Source organism: Schistocerca serialis, chromosome 2 (assembly GCF_023864345.2).
Source record: "Schistocerca serialis cubense isolate TAMUIC-IGC-003099 chromosome 2, iqSchSeri2.2, whole genome shotgun sequence".
Classification (NCBI taxonomy): domain Eukaryota; kingdom Metazoa; phylum Arthropoda; class Insecta; order Orthoptera; family Acrididae; genus Schistocerca; species Schistocerca serialis.
In genome coordinates this window covers 435,217,848-435,239,374 of record NC_064639.1, presented here as the reverse complement: position 1 = coordinate 435,239,374, position 21,527 = coordinate 435,217,848, and the positions used below count along the sequence as shown (strand labels likewise).

The window sequence follows — 21,527 nt, the reverse complement described above, 5'->3', positions numbered from 1 at the left end:
CTGGAGTAGTCAGTGAAGCAGCCTGAGCAGCATCTCCCTTCGAAACAAAATATTTCTTCTTCCACTCATTGTGACTTTCCTTAAACACTCGATTGCTGAAACGGGGCATACTGATATCCACAAACCAAATACGTAAAATAGGTATGAGCAAAATTCGTCAAATACGCAAAATTGAACAGCTAAACAACAGAAAGCAAACTCCACAAGTCAACACACACGGTATAGCATTTTAGCATTTATGTTTACTGATATGAACAGTCACTTGTCACAGAGATAAAGCCATACAATGTTGGAAAACAAAACACTGTATAATTCCAGAAAGATACCCTGCTTGCAACCAGTGAGCGGTGCCGTCAGAGGTGACACACCAAGTCGCTACAACCGTTTACGCGGCGCGTCAACTTTGCAGCGATAAAAAACGCACTTAGAATTCACTTAGAAGGGTGAAACTTTATTTGTTTTATTCAGAAAACTCCAAATAATTTTATAATGAAAAACCAAAAAACGTTAATTTTTGTCATTTTCATCGTTCCGGCTCCCCTTAAAGACGCCAAAGTCCTCATCAACAATAAATCTAATATAAACCTGGGCAGACTTCCAAATTACCAGTTTTCAAAAAAGTTTAACAGATCCTTCAGAAGTTTAGTCTCTACTGCTGATTAAGTTATGATTTTCTTTATTTACTATGAGGTGGTCAAAATCTGTGCCTGTTGATAGCATGACAGAGAAACACACATACTAGACAATTGAGGTATCTTCTGAAGTTGTCAGTTACTTCTGCAGATGAGTTCAGTGCTTGGTGCACGAATTCAACTACACCTTTCAGCCAGTTGTTTGTAGTTAATGTGTTCCAAATCATCGCTCTTTAATAAAGATCACAGTTTATACAAATTTCTTGTACACTGTCACAAATATGTTACTTAACTCCCGTGTGACTGTGTTTTTGGTGAACACTTAGATTTATTTCCAATATGTCACAGTTGTCAATTTCTGGTTTTAACAACCTCTAAATACTAAGTATTATGTGATCCCACCACTTTCCGTAAGTTCTTCAAACTACACAGCAGATTAATACCACCAAACACCTTGGGGTTCTTATACCATTACAATGGACCCATATGCTGTTGTATAACAGGCATTCAATAAGTAACACAACACCTTTTTTCTGAAAGGTTGGTTGGTTTTATTAAGAATTCCAGTGCACCATATTATCTCTCACTCTTTTGGATACAAAACCCTAATTATCATCCTAATCTCCATTCAATGCGATGGCCTTATGCCCTCTTACTAGGAGGACCTGTATGCCCACACAGTACCACTCTACTTGTCTACGTCGGAGCCGACATCTTGCTGCATCAATAATCTCCCAATCATTCACGTACAGATTCCCACGGAGCGCATGTTTCATTGGGCCAAACAGATGGGAGTCTGAAGGTGTGATATCCAGGCTATAGGGTGAATGATGAACAATCCAACGAAGTGTGGGGCTTGCATTATCATGGAGAAGAACAGTTCATTTGCATTTTTTGTGGCAACGAAAAAGCTGAAGTTGTTTCTTCAGTTCCCTGAAGGTAGCACAATACACTTCAGAGTTCGTCATTGCACCATGAAGGAGGACATTGAACAGAATAAACTCTTCAGTCCCACAAAACTGGCGCCATGACTTTACTAGCTGAATATGTGGACTTGAACTGTCCATTGTGTGGCACCATTCCACGGATTACTATTTTGTTTTCGGCTCGAAGTCATGAACCTATGTTTCATCACCTGTGATGGTGTTTGACAGAAAAATTGTCACAATTAGCCTCGTAAAGTGCATGTAATTACCCACAGATGGTCCTTCGTTGTTCTTCAGGGTCTTCTGTTAGGTGGCAGAGAGCCAGTGGGCACACACATTTGAGCACCCCAACTAGTGGACAAATGTGTCAACCCTACCAACAGATACTTCCAGATGAGCAGCTAGGTGTCTGTTTGTGATCCACAGATCACCTCGAATGAGTGTGTCTGCATATTTCAACATTGCAGGAGTCACAGCCGTGTGCAGCTGGCTGGCACACAGGAGACAGGACAGGTTTGCACGACCTTGTTGCGACGTGACAGATGCCTCACCTAACAACTCACCATGCTTTTGTTCACAGGCAGACATTCTGCATGTGCCTATGACTATCTGCAACATTCTGGTTTTCTGCCAAAAGAAACTCAATAACTGCTCTCTGCTTGGAACATACCTCCATTACAGACATCATTTTGGAGGCTACATACAGCACCGCCAAGTGTTGGTATCTTATGGAACTATAGGGGCTGAAGTGCAGATACTCCATGCTGTGCCACAACAAATTCCACATTTTTTCAACCAAAATTGGCCAAGAAAAAAAGTGTTGCATTACTTATTGAATGCCCCTCGTATTATTCTGACTAGCCAATGTGCGACCAAATCTGAAACACCTCTAGGGCATAATGTACTTCTGAGTCATTAAGTCTCACCCTGCACTTTCAACCGTATGATTCAAATATAAGCAGTAAAAGCCTAGAATGTTACAGAATTGCTGAAAGCACAGTTTCAGCACTCATGTGAAACATTGTAAGCACAGCTGACTGTTTCAGCCTACTCTATCAGTTGTAAACATGTTGGTATAATGGAAAAACTTAAGTGAAGGATATCACAAGTTGCAATATGAGCCACAGTCTCAAAATGGTTTCATCCAGTGCTTTGACTTTTGCTGGAAGAACTACTTTAATAGTTCTGGGCATTCCGGAATTCGGTATTCAATGTTTTTGCAAAAAACGGGCTGCAAGACAAGTGGAAAAAATGAATGAGCTACCCATTCTGAAACATACTGAAATGTCCTCTTTACTATTTTGGAAAGAAGCCTTGACTCTTAACAAAAATTTAAAGCTTATGTCACATTCACCTCATCAACCAAAATGAATGACACGCACCATTTTCCAAATCATTTCTGGTAAAAGATTATAAGTATTATGTGGAGTACTTACTGTCATTCATCAATATTTTTCTTCCTATAGTGATAGGAATGCAACATTTACATTTAGGAAGCACCTGAAATTTCCTCACTCTGCTTTATTTACTCACTTAAAGTGAGTCTGCTATTGTGGCATGACTAGTTTTAATGAAGTGCTAACTGGGATTGGAGAGGAAAGTGTTAACTGGGATTGGAGAGGAGAATTATCTATTAGGTCAATGCATAAGTTCATAGTGTTTTTGTTTTGCATGTTGGTATTGCAGTTGTTATGGGTTCATCTATTGACCATCTTTTTGATTTGTAGATCACTGTTGCCATTTGAGTTTATGTATCGCCATTCTGTCATTTTTAGATAGCTAGTGGAGCTGTGAATGATCGAAAATGGAGTGCCAAAGTGGAGTAATCTGAACATTTAAGACATATTCTTCTGTTTGAGTTTAATAGGGGGTGACAACAGTGGAGGCAACCAGAAATGTTCGCACCATGTGTGGGGATAATGTCATTTGACAGAGCACAACAAGAAAATGTTTTTCTCATTTTCAGGAATATCATTTTGACACTAGTAGTAGTGCTTCACATTCAGGGTTTAATGAAGATAGTTTAAATGCATTAATCCACAATGTTCCACGTCAGTGTACTCAAGGAAGGGCAACCTGATGAACTGTGACCATTCACCTATCGTGCAACATTTGCACACAATGGTAAAGGTTCAAAATTCAGGTGTATGAATACCGCACATTTTACGCCAAAAAAACCAAAATCAACTGGTGGCTTTATGTGCATCTCTGCTTGCTAGTCATCAATTGGCTCATGAAAAACACCAACTATCACTATACTGTATCATTACTCGTGACTAGAAATGGTGTATTTATGCTAACATAAGAAAAAGAAAGGAATGGTTGAGCTCAAACAAAGCAACAGCTCCTCGTACATAGAACTGCACACATCCACAAAAGATAATTTATGCATCCGGCAGAACAGCGACATTATGGAATACTGGTTGGTTCATGGGGGTTGAAGGGACCAGACTACAAAGGCCGCCGGTCCCTTTTTCCATGATCATGAAACACCTACAAGGAACAAAAACAATCAACGGCGATGACAAGGGATGACACAGAACAAATAAGCCACAGACAAAGACCAGAAAAGAGGAATTACAAATACACAGAGTATTACAGTGGTTGGCCGACCGTGGAAACAAAAAAAGGGAAAGCCAAATATTAAGAGAGACACTAAAAAGCCCAATCTAAAACCATAGGCCAAAGGCCAGACTCAACACAAAAGAAAGAGACAAACCCTCAGATCAAGCAATAAAAGCTCCCCTGCACGAACAAAACTCAAAACTAAGCCTGTCATGGCAGCATCATCTGTTAAAAGTGCAGGGAGCCTATCAGGCAGCGTAAACATCTGGCTGAGTGCAGTTGAAAGTGGACAGACCAACGAAATGTGGGCCACTGCCAATGCTGAACCACAGCGACAGAGGTATAAATGGAAATGTCGTGTGGCTAGAGCCTCCCGTCTGGTAGACCGTTCGCCTGGTGCAGGTCTTTCGATTTGACACCACTTCGGCGACCTGCGCGTCGATGAGGATGAAATGATGATGATGATGAGGACAACACAACACCCAGTCCCTGAGCGGAGAAAATTTCCAACCCAGCCGGGAATCGAACCCGGGCCCTTAGGATTGACAGTCTGTCACGCTGACCACTCAGCTACCGGGGCGGACAGCGACAGAGGTGGGTGGGTCCTAGCAGCACAATAAATAACCGTGCGTCATCAAGGTGTGGCAAATGTGCAGCCGGCAGAGTACAACAGAGTCCTTGCGAGAGGCCCGCAAGGAGGAGCGCCACACACTGGTAGTCTCCTTGATGATCCGAAGTTTGTTGGGTGAAGGCAGGATGCGCCATTCGTCACCCCAGGTACCAAGGACCTTCTGCGGCAAAACTGAACGGAGATCACACTCCAAAAGGCCGATCTCCAAAGCCGGTTCACCGACAGCATGTTTGGCCAGTGTGTAGACAAGTTTATTACCCAGAATGCCGACAGGACACGGGGTTCACAGAAAAACCATGGAGCCACAACAGGCAAGAGTATGGATGGACTCCTGAATAACCATCACCAGATGAGAGCGAGGAAAACACTGGTCGATAGCTCGTAAACCACTCAGGAAGTGACTACAGATAACAAAGGACTCATCTGAGCAGGAGCAGATATACTCTAGGGCGCGAGAGATGGCAACCAGCTCGGCAGCCGACAATGAGCGTTGTTCAGAATTATCTCCAAGAGTAAGAGCATAACCAACTTGACCAGCAACCATCGAACCATCGGTACAGACCGTGTCAGAGTTGTGAAACGCGGCAAGGATGGAAAGAAAGTGGCAGCAGAGGGCGTCAGGAGGGACCGAGCCCTTCGGGCCCTGTGCCAAATCCAGCCCAAGGCACAGACGGGGCAAACACCACGGGGGTATATGTATATGGGCCCGGAAAATAGGTGGGAGAGGGAAAAACTCAAGCCCAGAAAGAAGAGCCCAGACGCGAACCGCGATCGTACACCCTGACCGGGGCCACCGTTCTGGAAGATGGACAACCAAGTTGGGGAACAGGAGATGGTAATTTGAATGCCCAGGCAAATTACAAACACCCAGCACAAGCTGCCAGTAGTCGTTGGCACCGGATCTGCAATGGAGGGACATCAGCCTCCACACAAGCAGGCTATTTACAGGGCTTGTGCGGAAAGCTCCAGTTGCAAGTTGGATCCCGCAGTGAAGTATGGGGTAACGCAACCGCAATGCGGAAGGCGATGCCAAACCATACGCCAGGCTCCCATAATCAAGACGGGACTGAATCAATGCCTGATACAGTTGTAGAAGTGTCGACCAATCAGCACACCAGCTGGTGTGACTCAAGCAATGAAGAACGTTAAGATGGTGCCAAAACGTTTGTTTAAGCTGCCGAATATGAGGAAGCCAAGTCAACCAGGCATCAAAAAGCAAGCACCTACACCACGGCAAGAGGTTCACCATCAAGATAAAGCTGTGGCTCAGGGTGAACAGTGCGACGCTGGCAGAAATGCATGATGCAGGTCTTGGCAGCCGAGAACTGGAAGCCGTGCACAACAGTCCAAGACTGTGCCCTGCAGATAGTGACCTGTAGCCACCATTCAGCAACCGCAATGCCAGTGGAGCTATAGTACAGGCACAAGTCATCAGCATACAAAGAAGCCGATATGGACATTCCCACAGCTGCAGCTAGCCCATTTACAGCAACTAAAAAGAGGCAGACACTCAAGACAGAGCCTTGCAGGACCCTGTCCTCCCAGACTCAGGAGGAGCTATGGGAGGAACCAACTCGCACGCGCAAGGAACGAATCGACAGAAAATTTTGAATAAAAAGCGCGAGCGGGCCCCTAAGACCCCACCCATGAAGCGTGGTGAGGATGTGATGTCGCCATGTCGTATTGCACGCCTTCCGCATGTCAAAGAAGATGGCAACCAGATGCTGACGGTGGGCAAATGCCATGCGGATGGCAAATGCCGTGTAAATGGCAGACCAGATAATCGGTGGCAGAGCGGCCCTTACGGAACCTACCCTGGGACAGAGCCAAAAGGCCCTGAGATTCAAGTAGCCAACTCAACCTCCAGCTCACCATGCGTATGAGCAACTTGCACATAACGTTGGTGAGGCTAATGGGGCGGTAGCTGTCCAGCTCCAGGGGGTTCTTGCCTAGCTGCAATACTGGGGTGATAATGCTTTCTCACCACTGAGAGGGGAACTCATTCCATCCAGATACGGTTGAAAAGGTCGAGGAGGTGTCGCTGGAGAGGTGTTTGAGCATCTGATAGTGGATGCGATCTGGCCCGGGAGATGTATCAGGGCAAGCGGCTAGGGCACTGTGGAATTCCCACTCACTGAATGGAGCATTGTACGATTCGGGATGGCGCGTATGGAGTGAAAGGCTCCGACTTTCCAACTGCTCTTGCAGGGAGCGGAAGGCCAGTGGGTAATTCGTAGAAGCGGAACGCTGAGCATAATGCTCTGCTAAAAGTTCTGCAATCATATCTGATTTCGTACAGACTGCTCCATTCAGGGAAAGCCTAGGTATGCTGACGGGTGTCTGATACCCATAGAGTCGCCTAATCGTGCACCAAATCTGCGATGGAGAGGTACGGATGCCAATGGTGGAGGCATGCTGTTCCCAGCACTCCTGCTTCCGTCGGCGAATAAGGTGTCTGGCTCAGGCACAGAGCTATTTAAAGGTAATGAGGTGTTCCAATGATGGGTGCCACTTATGATGCTGGAGGGACCACCCGCAATCTCTAATCGCCTCAGAGATCTCCGGTGACCACCAAGGCCGAAGGGACCCAGAAGAACAGGTAATTGCTGATTCCGCAGCAGAAACGATGCCAGTGGTGATCGTGTGAACCATCACATCAATGGTGCTATGAGAAGGAGGTTCAAGAGTGGCAAAAGAGGCGAACGAGTCCCAGTAAGCCTTATTCAAAGCCCATCTGGGGAGGTCCCCAGGTGAGCGACACTGGGACAGTGACAAAAAGATCGGAAAGTGGTCACTACCGCACAAGTCATCATGCACATTCCATTGGACAAATGGTAGAAGGCCAGGGGCTGCAGACCGAAAGGTCGATGTCTGAGTACGTGCCATGCGCCACACTGCAATGTGTGGAGGCACCATTATTTAAGAGAAAAAGGTCGAGATGTGCCAACACTTGGTCAACGACAATGCCTCGGCCTGTTTCCACCAATCCACCCCACAAAGGGTTATGGGTGTTAAAGACGGCCAGTAACAGAAAAGGTGGCGGCAATTGGGCTATCAGTGCAACCAATACATGCTGCGGGACATCACCATCGAGTGGAAGATAGAGACTGCAGACAGTAACAGCCTGAGTCATCCACACCTGAACAGTGATAGCCTCTAAAGGTGTTTGAAGAGGGACACACTTGATGTAAAGAGAGTTAAGGACATAGGCCCAGACTCCACCAGATACCCTCTCATAAGATCCCCGATTCTTATAAAAACCCTGATAGTCAGGGAGAGCAGGGGTTCGCATCGTCGGAAACCAAATTTCCTGGAGAGCAATGCAGAAGGAAGAGTGAAGGCTGAGAAGTTGACAGAGCTCAGCAAGGTGGTGGAAAAAACCACTGCAGTTCAACTGGAGGATGACATTGTCCGCAGCCAAAAATGCCGTGAAGGGACCGAGGAGGCAGATTGTGCTGCTGGATCACCTGCTGTCACCGACTGAGTGCCTGTGCGATCAACTTCCATGGTGTCTGAAGGTCCGGTGAGATCTAGGTCCTCAGCAGAGGCCAGAATCTCCATCCCATCCTCAGATGCAGAGCTTGTAGGTTGCAGTGGGGTGGGCACCACCGCAAGTTCCTTGGTCTTAGAGATCTTCTTCTTGGATTTTTCTCGCTGCCCCTGGGTTTCACTGACTGAGAGGGCCTCATTGACTCAGTCTCTGGGGCTGAGGAGGATCGCAAAGCCCTACGACGAGCTGCTTGTGGGCACATACGCCACTGGTGGGCATCATCCTTCCCACTGGTGTAAACCTGGTAAGGGAGGGACCCAAGAAACCCTTACCGAGAAGAGGTGAAGTTGGACGCTTCTCTGGCTTAGAAGTGGGGACGAATGTCCCCAATGGTTGGGGGGTGTTGCTCCCGAAGTAGGTGGCACAGGAGCAACAGGTAGGGTAGTGCCTCCCCACAGTCAAGGTGGCAGGTGTAGTCTTACGGCTCGCGGAGCCGAATGGAATTCACTGAACTGATGGGACTATCACTGTTCTCGTAGCGGCGGCGTAAGAGGAAGTCATTCGCACAGGACGGAGTTGTTCATATTTCCTCTTAGTCTCAGTGTAAGTCAGTCAGTCCAGGGTCTTATATTCCATGATTTTCCGCTCTTTCTGTAAAATCCTGCAGTCTGGCGAACAAGGTGAATGATGCTCTCCGCCGTTGACGCAGATGGAGTATTGGTATGTGATGGGTGTCTGTAATCTCGACATGTGACACTGGAACTACAGCGGGAAGACATATGGCTGAACTTCCAACACTTAAAGCACCGCATCAGGGGAGGGATATAGGGCTTGCCGTCACAGTGGTAGACCATCACCTTGACCTTCTCAGGCAATGTATCACCCTCAAAGGCCAAGATGAAGGCACCAGTGGCAACCTGATTATCCCTCGAACCCTGATGAACACTCCAGAAGAAATGGACACCTCGTCGCTCTAAATTGGTGCGCACCTCATCATCAGACTGCAAAAGAAGGTCCCTGTGGAATATACTACCCTGGATTATATTTAAACTCTTATGGGGTGTCATGGTAACTGAAACATCCCCCAACTTGTCACAAGCGAGTAGTGCCCGTGACTGGGCAGAGGATGCTGTTTTTATCAAAACTGACCCAAAGTGCATTTTGGACAAGCTCTCCGACTCCCCAAACTTGTCCTCTAAATTCTCTACCAAGAACTGAGGCTTCATGGACACAAATGATTGCCCATCAGCTCTTGTACGTACTAGGTAGTGGGCAAATAAGCTTCGCTGCCATTCTTAGCCTTTCATTCCTCCCATAGTGTGGCCAGAGAGGGAAACGATTTGGGGTCATATAAGTTTGCATTAAATTGAGCCCTGGAATGCTTAGAGACTGCTGGCGGCTGGCCACCACCAAGAGAAGATGTGCCATGCTTCATTGCGTGTCATCCACCCTGATGGCACCCACTCAGACCAGAGGCCCTACCCACGGGCGCCACCCAGTCGCAGCAAGGGCCACCTGGCAGGATGGCCATTGCCAGGAGTCCGAACGCCCCAGGGAGATAGGTATCTACTCCTTGGCATGCGCGGGGAGTTAATGGAGCAGGCGTTAGCAGAGTGATCCCTGTGTTGCCAGTGGGCTACAACCAACAGGGTACATGGCGACCCAACCACAATGGGCTGGCTACCGTGCTGGATATCAGGTGCAAAGAAGTCCATGATCGTCGTCGGCGCAAAAAGCGACACAGCATAGTGGATGGTGGAAACTGCACCAAGGAACGTATCCTCGCCCACGAGAGGGAGAGGGAGCGGGACTGCAATACAATGACGAGAAAGCGGGCTAAAGATCTCAATGCACTATGGGCACGATGCACCATGTAAGGCGCCCTTCCCCAATTGGCTCGCTCTTTGGAAAAATTTGGAACTATGGAGGTCAAACCCTATAGGGGACCACAACATACAGGCTGAAACGTGTGAGACTCCTTTTAGTTGCCTCTTATGACAGGCAGGAATACCGCGGGCCTATTCTAACCCCCAGACCCACAGGGGGTTATGGAGTACTATGAATTGCTTCCCTGAGGGATAGCCATCACAGCTAACATTTACAACAACCGGCATGTCTTGCAGACACAATCCAACATCAACAACCAGGAAGACTATGTAAAGCAATGATTCTCCATGATAATGACCCCTAGCATGCTGCTAGATTGGAAAAAAAAACACTATACAAGTCATTCCACACCCACCTTATTCACCTGGTCTTGTGCCCTCAGATTTCCACCTTTTCCACTCTCTATCGACCAACATTCAAGGAACTTCCTTTCCGGATGAAGACACGCAAAACACATGGCTCAACAACTTCTCTGTCTCAAAATCAAATGATTTCTACAGTTGCGGAATTGGAAAGTTACCCCAGTGTTGGCAGACTGCTGTAAATAGTGAAGGAGAATACATTACTGATAGCTAAAACCTCTGTTATGTGCCTTAGTTGTATTTGTTAAACTTATGGAAAAATTAAGTTTATCCATTAGGGATGTTTTAGAACTCTTGACTGTTAATTGAATGTAAATACATAAAACTGCAACCAGTCACTTTTTTGAATAGTTAGTTATTATTCCATGAACCAGTTTCTGAACCTTTTCACATTCATCTCCAGATGGTTTTCTGGAAGTTACACATCTGTTTCTAGTGTTAACACTGGGTGCTGGCTCTGTGACAAGAAGATGGAGCATGCTTCAATGTATTGCCACGAGTACTGTTTATCTGTCAATATGGATGCAATATTTTAGTTCTTCACTTACTGCAACAGCATGGGCTCCTTTTTCTGTTAGTGTCCATCTGCCTTCTTCCGTTCTGATGGCAAGATGGTACATCACTTCACACACTTTTACACAATCCGTATGCATTTGCACTGTGGTAGTGAAACTCTGCCAGCATCCGGCATGTACTATACAATTGCTGCTTGCTACAAAGATCTTGACAGAAAAGTATGACATAGGCGTACTTTGCTCAGTTCCTTTGTTTGCATGTATTAAAGTCGATATATGGGCAAGTACTTTAATCAGACTGGTGTTAACATGAGAGTGCACAATAAAATAAATAAATGAATTACTGCAAGAACAAACTTCAAATGATCTGATGTCTTATTTCAATTCGTATATTAACATATAAAGCAGAGCACGCACCCAGCATTATTCTAGAAATAGGTACATAACTTCTGGTAAACCATCTGAAGATGAACCTGAAAAGGCTCGTAAACTGATTCTTGGAATAATAAATAACTATTTAAAGTAGTGACTGGTTGCAGTTTTACATATTTACATTATGGAAAAATGCCATAAACTTATGTACCAACCCAAAATTATTTACAAATGCAGCTTTCCCACTTTTCCATTACACCTTAAAATTATCCCAATTTTGTGCAGCCGTTGCCCCTTGGCACATGTTCACAAATGTATTAAAAATATCTCTGCATAAATAGAGAACCTACTGATATTTCACTGAACTGTGGGGTCCGTTTTATTGGCGAGGTTTCTCTTTATTTTTATATAAACTTTCAAAGACTTGGTACATAATGATGTATTCTCATGGCTGAAAAGCCACTGAGATTGCAAAAGATTAATAAAGCAACAGACCTCGAAATTCTCACCTCTCTGAAAACGGTCTCAATTCATTGGAAAATAGCTCAGTCACTCACATGTTGGGACTAATATCATTAATGTCTATACGTTGCACAACAGCTTCTTGATAGTAATATGGTGGCATACCTTAAACAGAAAATCTTTCTAATTGAAGCTCCAAAGCTTTTCACATTAAGGTGCATGTAATGTATTTAGGTGAACAGGTAGTTTCCATACTAGCATATTTCTGGAAGGTTTTTAAAATTGTGAGAATCGTGACTGATAGAGAGTACACGACAGCTTCACAAACCTGCAACTGGCTTGAATTTTTCACTGATGGAATTCATTATGTTATCCAGTATAACAAGTGTTCATTAGAAACAAATATTGTCAGTGAGCATGTGTGTGCTAAATACGCACGGCCAATTGGGTGGTTTGCCACAGTAAGACATGGCACAGCTCTGTACATGAAAGTAACTACACCTGCATCAGCACTCCAAAAGCCATGCCATGCGATACATGGTGGAGGGTACCTTGTACTACTAATAGTCACTTCCTTTCCTCTCCCACCTGCAAAAAGAGCAAGGGAAAAAACAACTGCTGACATGCCTCTGTACAAGCTCTAATTTCTCTTACCTCTGACATCCTTTAGTGAAATGTACACTGGCGGCAGTGAAATTGTTCTGCAGTCACCTTCAAATACTCAATAGTGTTTCACGAAAAGAATGAACTCTTCTCTCCAGGTGGTCCCACACAACTTCACAAAGCATCTCTAATACTCACATGTTGATTGAATCTACCACTAACAAAGTATCAAATTGCTTTGATGTCACCCTTTGATCAGACCTGGTGGGGATCCCAAACACTTGAGCAGTACCCAAGAAAAAGGTTACAATAATAGTGCCATTTCTAGATGAGCTACATTTCCGTAAAATTCTCAATAAACCAAAGTCTACCATTTGTCTTCCCTACTATCTATCCTTCTGTTCTTGTTCCCACTTCACATGGCTCTGCAATATTACATTTAGACATTTAATCAACATGACTGTATCAAGCAGCACACTACTAATGCTGTATTCGAACATCATGAGATTCTATTTCCTCCTCACCTGGATTAACTTACACTCTTCTATATTAGAGTAAGCAGCTATCCATCACATAAATTATAAATTTTGACCAAGTAATCTTGCATCCTCCTACAATCACTCCACAACATCACCTTACTGTACACGTCATCAATAAATACCAACAGATTGCTTTTCATCTTGTCCATCAAATCATCTATGTATACAAAATACGAGCACTCCTATCACACTTCCTTGGGGCACTCCCGACAATATTCTTGTCTCTGACAAACAATCACCATAAATAACAGTGCACTGGATTCTATTACTTAAGAAGTTGTTAAACCACTGTCATATCTGGGAACATACTCTCTATGCTTGGACCTCCGTTAACAGTCTGCAATGGGGCACTGTGTAAAACACTTTTCCAGATATCTAGGAATATGGAATCTGCCCATTGCCCTACATCCATGGTTTGAAGGATATCATGTAAGAAAAGGAGAAGCTGAGTTTCGTACAAGCTATGCTTTCTAAATCCATGCTGTAGCCAGAAGCTTTTGTGACTCAAAAAAACCTTGTTATATTCAGACACAAACTCAGAATATGTTCCAGAATTCTGCAGCAAACAGATGTTAAGGATAGTGATATGTAATTTTGTGTTCTTTTACCTTTCTTCCATACATGAGCCGCATAAGCTTTTTTCCAGTCGCTTGGGACATTGCACCGTGTGAGAGATTCACAGAGAGTTAAAGCTAGGTAAGGGGCCAATGCCACAGAGTACTTCTAAATGCTGCAACCATTTTGAAAACCACCACGGGCTGTCAGTTTTATTATGCAAGATGCCTTTATTGCACCACATACAGATATAATATACTGCAAGTTTTAGCCTTTGGCACAAACTAAAAACAGTTAGCTTCCTGGTCCCTGCAGAATAATTTGTCTGTAGCATAAAGGGTAGGTAGATGAATGAAGAAAAGAGAGAAGTTTTTATTGTCAAAAAGTAACAACACCTTCACTCTTAATCATACGAGCATAGGCACCGCCAACATATACGCATGGGTGGCCAATTGCAAACTTCAATTCAGTCAAGTAAACACTAATTTTTTTTTCTTCTCACATTTCAACATTCCGTTGACTACACAGAGGGGTCCAAAAAAAATGTATCAACTGTTTAAAAGTCCATAACTGGCAAACTAATTGACGGGGTTGGCTCATCTTTGGTAGCGTAATAGTTTGTAGTTCCGGCAATCGCCACACAAGCGTTTTATTGTGTTGTTTTGTTTTGTCAGATGACAGTCGCCAGATAGTCAGTGTTTTGTTCTTAGTTGCACCTAGTTACTCGAGTAAACATGGCCTGCACAAGACTTACATTCGATGAAAGGAAGTCAGTTTTGAAGTGCTATTTTAAGTACAAAAACATTAATGGGGTTGAACGGCAATGGCGAAATGAGTATCAAACAGAGCCATCGACATGTTTAACGATTCGTCGCATTCAAGACAAATTTGAAGGCGAAGGCTGTGTTAAAGATGTACACAAACAATGATCTGGATGACCTGTAACAGTAACAAGTCCAGCTAACTCCCGCCATGTGTTACAACAATTCACTCGCTCACTACAGAAGTCTGAGAGACAGTGTGCCAGTGAAACTGGAGTGAGTCGCTCAGGTGTTCGGCGAATTTTGAAGACAACAAAGTGGAAGTGTTACATCTCATGACTGCTACACGCAATGAACGAGGACGACCCAGATCGTAGAATGGAGTACTGCGAGTGGTTTACTAACATGATGCGCAATGATGAAGAGTTTGCAGAGATGATTGTGTGGTCTGATGAGGCACAGTTCAAACTCAATGGTACAGTAAATCGCCACAATTGCATCTACTGGACCACCGAAAATCCGAAAGCCCATGTAGACAAAGCCGTGAATTTGCCAGGAATAAATGTGTGGTGAGGGTTGTCTTACCGAGGCTTGATTGGGCCATTCTTTTTGACGGCACAGTTACCAGTGAGGTGTACCTTCAGAAGCTTCAGACATACATTTTACCTGCCATCCGAGACTTGCATGCAGACAGAAGAGAGTACTTTCAACAAGATGGTGCTCCAGCCCATTACCAAAATTGTGTTGGGGCGTAAAGTCTATCAGGAAGACGTACAGGCCGTAGAGGTGCTGTGGAGTATCCACCACATTCCCCAGACCTAAGTCCTCTAGACTTTTACCTGTGGGGAACACTAAAGGACGTCGTTTATCGACAAAAGCCACGCACATTGGATGAACTTCGAGAATCCATCGTACATTCATGTGCAAATATCCAACAGAACACGTTGCAGTCAGTAGTTTGTGCTGCAGTTTTGCGGCATCCTTTGTGTATGATGAAGCTAGTTATGACACTAAGACAGCAAAACCCACGAAATGAAATATTTGAAACTTTAATACAAATTTGGCCCCTAGATGAGACTATCTGACACAACACAGGGAAAGTTTAGAAGTTAGAAACCCATTGCAGTTTTGTACTGTAGTTTATGTACGATACAGGAACACAATACACATCAAATACTCACTGAACACTTGCCCATTATCTAAAACATATGATTTCTGGATTTACCTTGCAGTTTTAGTTTTGATGCGAAAAAGTGTGCTGAATATGGCGTGGATGTAACCATTACGCCACATTACAGCACACTTATTTCACTCTGATTAGCTGGCTTCACCAACTCAACCAAATTATCATCTGCCACGCAAACCAAGAACTTGGGCTACACTACAGATCAGTGTCACCAAACAACTTCTCAGGAGGAGTCCACTACCACAATCTAGCCCAAACATTGCATACTATATCACAACTTGACTTGGACCTTCCTGGGAGCCGAGAAATCCGTGAGTCATGTGACTTCGGGCTGGTATGGAATGCTTCTACTTGTTGGCAGTCTCAACTACCAACCAATACAGCACATCCTGAGCTGCAACAGGCACTGGACATGCAATGTTGATTCCAGCAGTGTAGCTTGTTTTGCCTTCACCTCTGCCCCTCTCGCAGCAGTCCACATGCTAGTTGGTGATTTGAGTCAAATGAAGAATGGGATACAACCCGTCGGTTATGACCAATGGCATCATAGGTTACTCATAGTTAATGTCTTTACTTTAGAGCCATAGATTATAAATCAATTGTCTGCTGTGGATAAGCGCTATCATTGTAAAATGAAATATATGAACGTGTTTCTAAAAGACGGCACTAGACGTTGCGAAGGATTTTTTTCGTTTGCATTGACTTACATAACTGGTTCTTTCCAATTCATTCGGTTCTTAATTTCATTCTTAGTGAGTTTGTAAAAATTGGGAGAATAGCTTTTCATTTAGAAGAATTTTTAGTTTTTGATTTTCGTTTGTAGGTATGGATTTATCTATTCCCATGAATAAGGATGACTTAAAGCAGGCTTTGAGCTTAAGACATGATGGCAACCATTCAATTTTTGCAAATGCCTGGTCGTCTTGTTGATTATATTCAATGTCGTGAGTGCGGCGAACATACGCACCTGTAAATGTGTGTGGTGGTTGTACTCACGATTTATTCATATGGAGGTGCAGCAAAGGATCGACTGTGGCATTCAATTAGACGAGGAACATGGTTTGAGAAATCAAAGCTGGTCATGAGGGATATAATAAAAATTAAATACTGTTGTTGTCTGAGGTATCCTGTGTGGTTGTGTGTGCAAGAACGTCATGTGAGTGAGCGCACTGTTTTAGACTGGTATTCATTTTGAACAGAAGTTTGTGGCGAATATACAAAGTACAGGTGGTGTTTGGTGTGGGGAGGGGGGGGGGGGGGGGGTTTACAGTCGAAATCGATGAGTCTTATTTTGACAAAAGCAAATACAACAGGGAGGCTACCTGCGGTGAGATGGTTTGGGGGACCGTAATTTCAGGTCCATAATGTGATGATATAGTTTTTAAAGTAGTTCCTAATTGAATGAAGAACCTGTTGGTGAAATTAATTGAAGATCATGTTGCACAGGGTTTGCTTCATATAGGGATTTGGAGAATAGGGGTTTCCACCATCTTGCCGTCACTCACAATATTGAATTCAGATCTTCATCAACTGGGACTTGTGCAAATAGTACAGGTTACTGGTCAGCCACAAAATCTGTTGTAGGGAGGGGGAAACGATGCATTTCGACACTACAGAGCAGTTTAGATGAATATTCATGGAGGCATAGTGTACCCAATACATACTGCCTGTTTAAGTGTTTCCTTAACTGTGTTCTGCAAATGCATCCTCCAAAATTTGCTAGTTAACTTCAGGTTGTAATGCAGAGGGGGCTAACTGATAGGTCAACTGAAGAACAGGAAACAAATATTACGTATGTTGCCATTTTTCGTGTTACTAGTAATAGTATCCTATTCTTCAGGTGACCTATACAGGTCAACTGAAGTACGTGATACAGATGTTATAAAAGTCGTCATTTTCCATTCGCTAGTACTAGTAACCTGCTCTTCAGTTGACCTACATAGCTCAACTGATGAATGGGATACAAATTTTACTGATGTCCATTTTTTTGTCATCGCCAGCAAGACTGTGATAATTCTCAGTTGTTATTATTAGTATCGAAGACAAATATTATACGTAGATCTTTCCACCTTCACTAGTAATACTATCAACGTAAGAATATAATGCTAGTAGCAGCGGAAGCGAAAGAAGCAACTTCTGTAAAATTTGTATCCCGTATACGTATATAGGTCAACTGAAGAATAGGATACTAATGCTAACAAAAACGAAGAAATCAACATACATTAAATTTGTATCCCATACTGCAGTTAACCTATATAGATTGACTGAAGTTAGAGATACAAAACACACACACACAGAGGTATTCCATGCTAACATTACTTTTTTTTATTTTTTACAGAAGTGCTATCCTTAACATTGTTTGAAATATTAATGGATGTGACATTTGTCTACCATCTGTTTTCTCTCCTGCATTACTTTTTTTTTATGAGCACTCGTCTTTGCTGTGTAATAAATCATCTCTGCCAAATTCTAATGTCATTGGTCAAAGCCGACAGGTAGTATCCCATTCTTCAGTAGCAAAACTAAGTTAACTAAATAATTGTTTCTATTTGTAAATTCTGTTTTGCACTTACAATTTATTGTAAGTTGAAAGAAATACCCAGGCCATTATATCATAAAAGTGCACATTCTCACCACAATTTAAGGTATTGTACTTTTTGATAACTGCTAACAAAAACATTCTTCAATATCCAGGACATTCAGATTTTTTAAAAATTGCTGCAATGAAAATTAAAATGCTAATCAGCTAGACAACATAGCATGTACACACTTCCCCCACAGCATAGTAAAGGGATTAAAAAGCTAAAAAACTATGACTAAATTTTATTGCCATTTATGTGCCTCTAGTATTAGTGACGGATATTTGGATTTTGTTTCCCATACAGCAATTTTCTTCTGTGGGTAGAGTAAGAACTGCACGAATTTTGACTACATTCAAATTTCACAGTGTATCATAACCACAGTTTCGTCATGATTTACAAATCTCCTGTACTAAAAGACTACAACAATAGCAAGCGTTTTTGAAAAATGTATCTGCGAGTAAGTGCAGTGGGTAGCATAAAAGAAAGTTTAAAATGATAATCATACAAAGAAAATACTATAAACAGATTTCATTACAACATACGATATTTCCTCCTATATCCCTCTTTCTACAGTGGAGTGTATACCATTAGTATCATTGCTAACAGAGTAAAAGCTGTAACAAAACCAAAATCGGACCTATACATACTACAATAGGTGGTTAAAGTTTGTCAGGAATGCTCAAGTTATGAGTTCAACGAGTGCTGCTATAGGCAATGTAAACAAAATAAGGTGAAACCAAATTATAACACTGCGGTAGTGATGGTTCCGTTTCGCATGTAATACTTAATGGTGATTTTCATGGCCATAATCGGTATATGAACAAACAGCACTCATAAAATAATACAAAACATGGAAAAATTACATGGCACCACTTCATACAGAGAAACAAGTGTTGGATACCAATCACACACGTCTCTGTTTCAAAAAGGACCTCCCCACAGAAACAAAACGCCCGCAGTAGAAAAGACAATCCTTTCTAAAGTGCGGGACGTAAGCCACGTGTGGTTAGATAATGTAATAAAAACAAAAAATCCCTAGTTCATTACGTAACGCTGCGACTTGACCGATTCATGACAGTTTTTTTGGTGCTGTATTTCGCATTTCGAAACACGCCATACGTCATTCCGTATATAATTAAACATGCCCCATCAACAATTCTATCAAATCTAGAATATGAAATAAAACTAAAATACCGGGTGCCTTGCTGAGCATCACTTATATTTTTCAGGAGACACATTTCAGTAACAGAAACGGCTGGAGCCAAAGAAACATTCACAATCAATAATAAACATTGCAGAGGATGATAAATACTCGAGACAGACGAAGTGTATATATTTTTCATGCAAACCTGAAATTCAAATCGCCACGTTTCACGCAACGGACGGCGCCGCAACTGCAATGATCCCATGAGAACAAAATAACAATAACAACAAAAACGGCTGCACTCATTTATCACAAAAAACTACTACATTACTCACCAAATACAGCGAGATTTTACAACAGATTATCAAATACAACACTCAAATACGGCTCTATGACATCGACCATCGACCACATACAACCACAGACACAACTCTCGCTATCAGAGATTATATTGACGAAAGTACCATCACCAGCATTTGAAGAAATTAATTTAAATCAGTTAGCGTTATTTGACTGTACGTGCAATAAATTGAAAATCTGAAATGCAACAAATTTCATATCATTTGACATAGTAGATTATAATTTTTTATTAGAAGGTATTACTGAGGTACTGCTTATACAAAACGGTAATATCAGACAATGCAACAATTATGAAACAGAGCACTATGTCTGTACCTGTTTAATCCTCCGTCAGGCGGAAATCTGGGACTCCTACGTTCGGGACAATGAACTTGCCAGATACAGACTTTCAAATCACCTATTATCTCATATTTTCAACTTTAGTGTCCTATGCGTAATAAGCAGTTTTCATGGGAAAGTGTAGAAAAAGAACAGATGAAAACGGAAGCTTAAAAACTTTAGTTAAACTGAAAAGATACATAAAGAACGGAAATTTTGAAATTATTACCGCAAAGCTCCAGTTTTTAGTATATAAATTTTTGTAACACTAAAATTACCTAAGCAATCCAATTTTAAGACACAATTTTGGGGCTGGTGTCTTTCACACTCACTCAGAAGTGTGAGAAGAAACTCAGTGGTGCACAGAGAAGCAAAGCTGGCTGGCCATATGTGCATGGGATAAGCAGATTGTGCTGTGTCAGTTTCTACGTTCATAGTTTGACATCCTTCTGCGACCCACTATTGTAGTGTAGGCGGTGCATCTACGTCTTTTGGGATGCGGACATGTGGTATTTTCTCTCTGTCTCCTCTGGGGATAAATCGTTTCAGTCGACTTCGGTAGCTGGAGGGGATTCCAAACATCTTCATATTCTGTGTAGCTCTCCAGAAAAAGTTGATGCGCCAGCGATTTTAGGTACACTCCTCTACACAGTTTCTTCTGTTGATTTTCAAGGAAATAATCAGGGAGTTGACACTGTTAAAGGATTGTAAATAATGTTACAAGTTCATATTTGTTTCTGTTATATGTGTGCAAGTATCTTTGATCCAATTTAGTTAGTTAGTCGGTTGCGTGTTCCATTGATCAATCACACAGTATGGTAGCCGTTATGAGGTGGAACGTGTCAAGTGTACAAGAAATGCACATATGAAAATAGATTTTTTAATTTAAAGATTAATATTTCTATTATTTACCCTATTCCCTTAAATGGCACAAAATGCATATACTATATTTATAGATTTATTTTTTCCTGGTCAAGAATTCATCTATAGTATAGAAGCAGTTGTCAAGGTGATATGATTTCAATTTATTTTTGAAACTATTACTGCTGTCTGTCAGACATTTTATTTCATCTGGTAATTTGTCGAAAATTTTTATAGCAGCATATTTTACCCCTTTCTGTGCCAAAGAAGTAAAGGATAGTGTAAGTCTTTCTTTTTTCCGGTATTATAATCATGAATGTCACTGTTGTTTTTGAATTGGTTCATGTTGTTCAGAACAAATTTCATTAGTGAATAAATGTACTGTGACGCTGTTCTAAGAATTCCCAATCTTTTAAAAAGATGCCTACAAGATGTGTGACTATGAACCCCACACATTATTCTAACCACTTTCTTTTGATCAGAGAATACTTTTTGTCTAAGTGTTGAGTTACCCCAAAATATTATTCCGTATGACATCAGAAAGTGAAAGCATGCGAAGTATGTTAGCTTACTAATTTCAATATCCTCTAAATTGACAATTATTTTGATTGCAAAAGTTGCTGAACCTAGTCGCTTTAGAAGATCCAAAAGATGAATTTTCCAATTAAGATTCTCATCTATGTGTACACCCTAAAACTTAGTATGCTCTACCCTGTCTACTGACTTCTGTTTATGTGTTATATTTATTGAAGGAATTGTACTTTTTTCAGCAGAAA

The 21,527-nt window shown here is 42.4% G+C and overlaps 1 protein-coding gene across 6 annotated transcripts in view; it reads right to left on the bottom strand.

The window, feature by feature from the left end:
• Positions 1-19,660, bottom strand: part of LOC126457297 (GMP synthase [glutamine-hydrolyzing]) — a 178,771-nt gene extending 159,111 nt beyond the window's left edge. Inside the window, exons 1-2 of one of the 6 annotated variants that reach the window (XM_050093474.1) lie at positions 19,548-19,643; positions 19,418-19,462 (exon numbers count right to left, since the gene is read on the bottom strand). Coding sequence is in view for 3 of the 6 variants with exons in the window: in XM_050093471.1 (XP_049949428.1) it covers positions 10,487-10,588 (102 nt within the window). In the remaining 3 variants the exon portion in view is untranslated. Of the gene's footprint in view, positions 1-10,486; positions 10,604-18,931; positions 18,962-19,262; positions 19,299-19,417; positions 19,463-19,547 lie in introns of those variants that run through there. The other 5 variants (XM_050093475.1, XM_050093476.1, XM_050093470.1 and 2 more) reach the window with 5 other exon arrangements.
• Between the last annotated feature and the right edge of the window lie 1,867 nt (positions 19,661-21,527).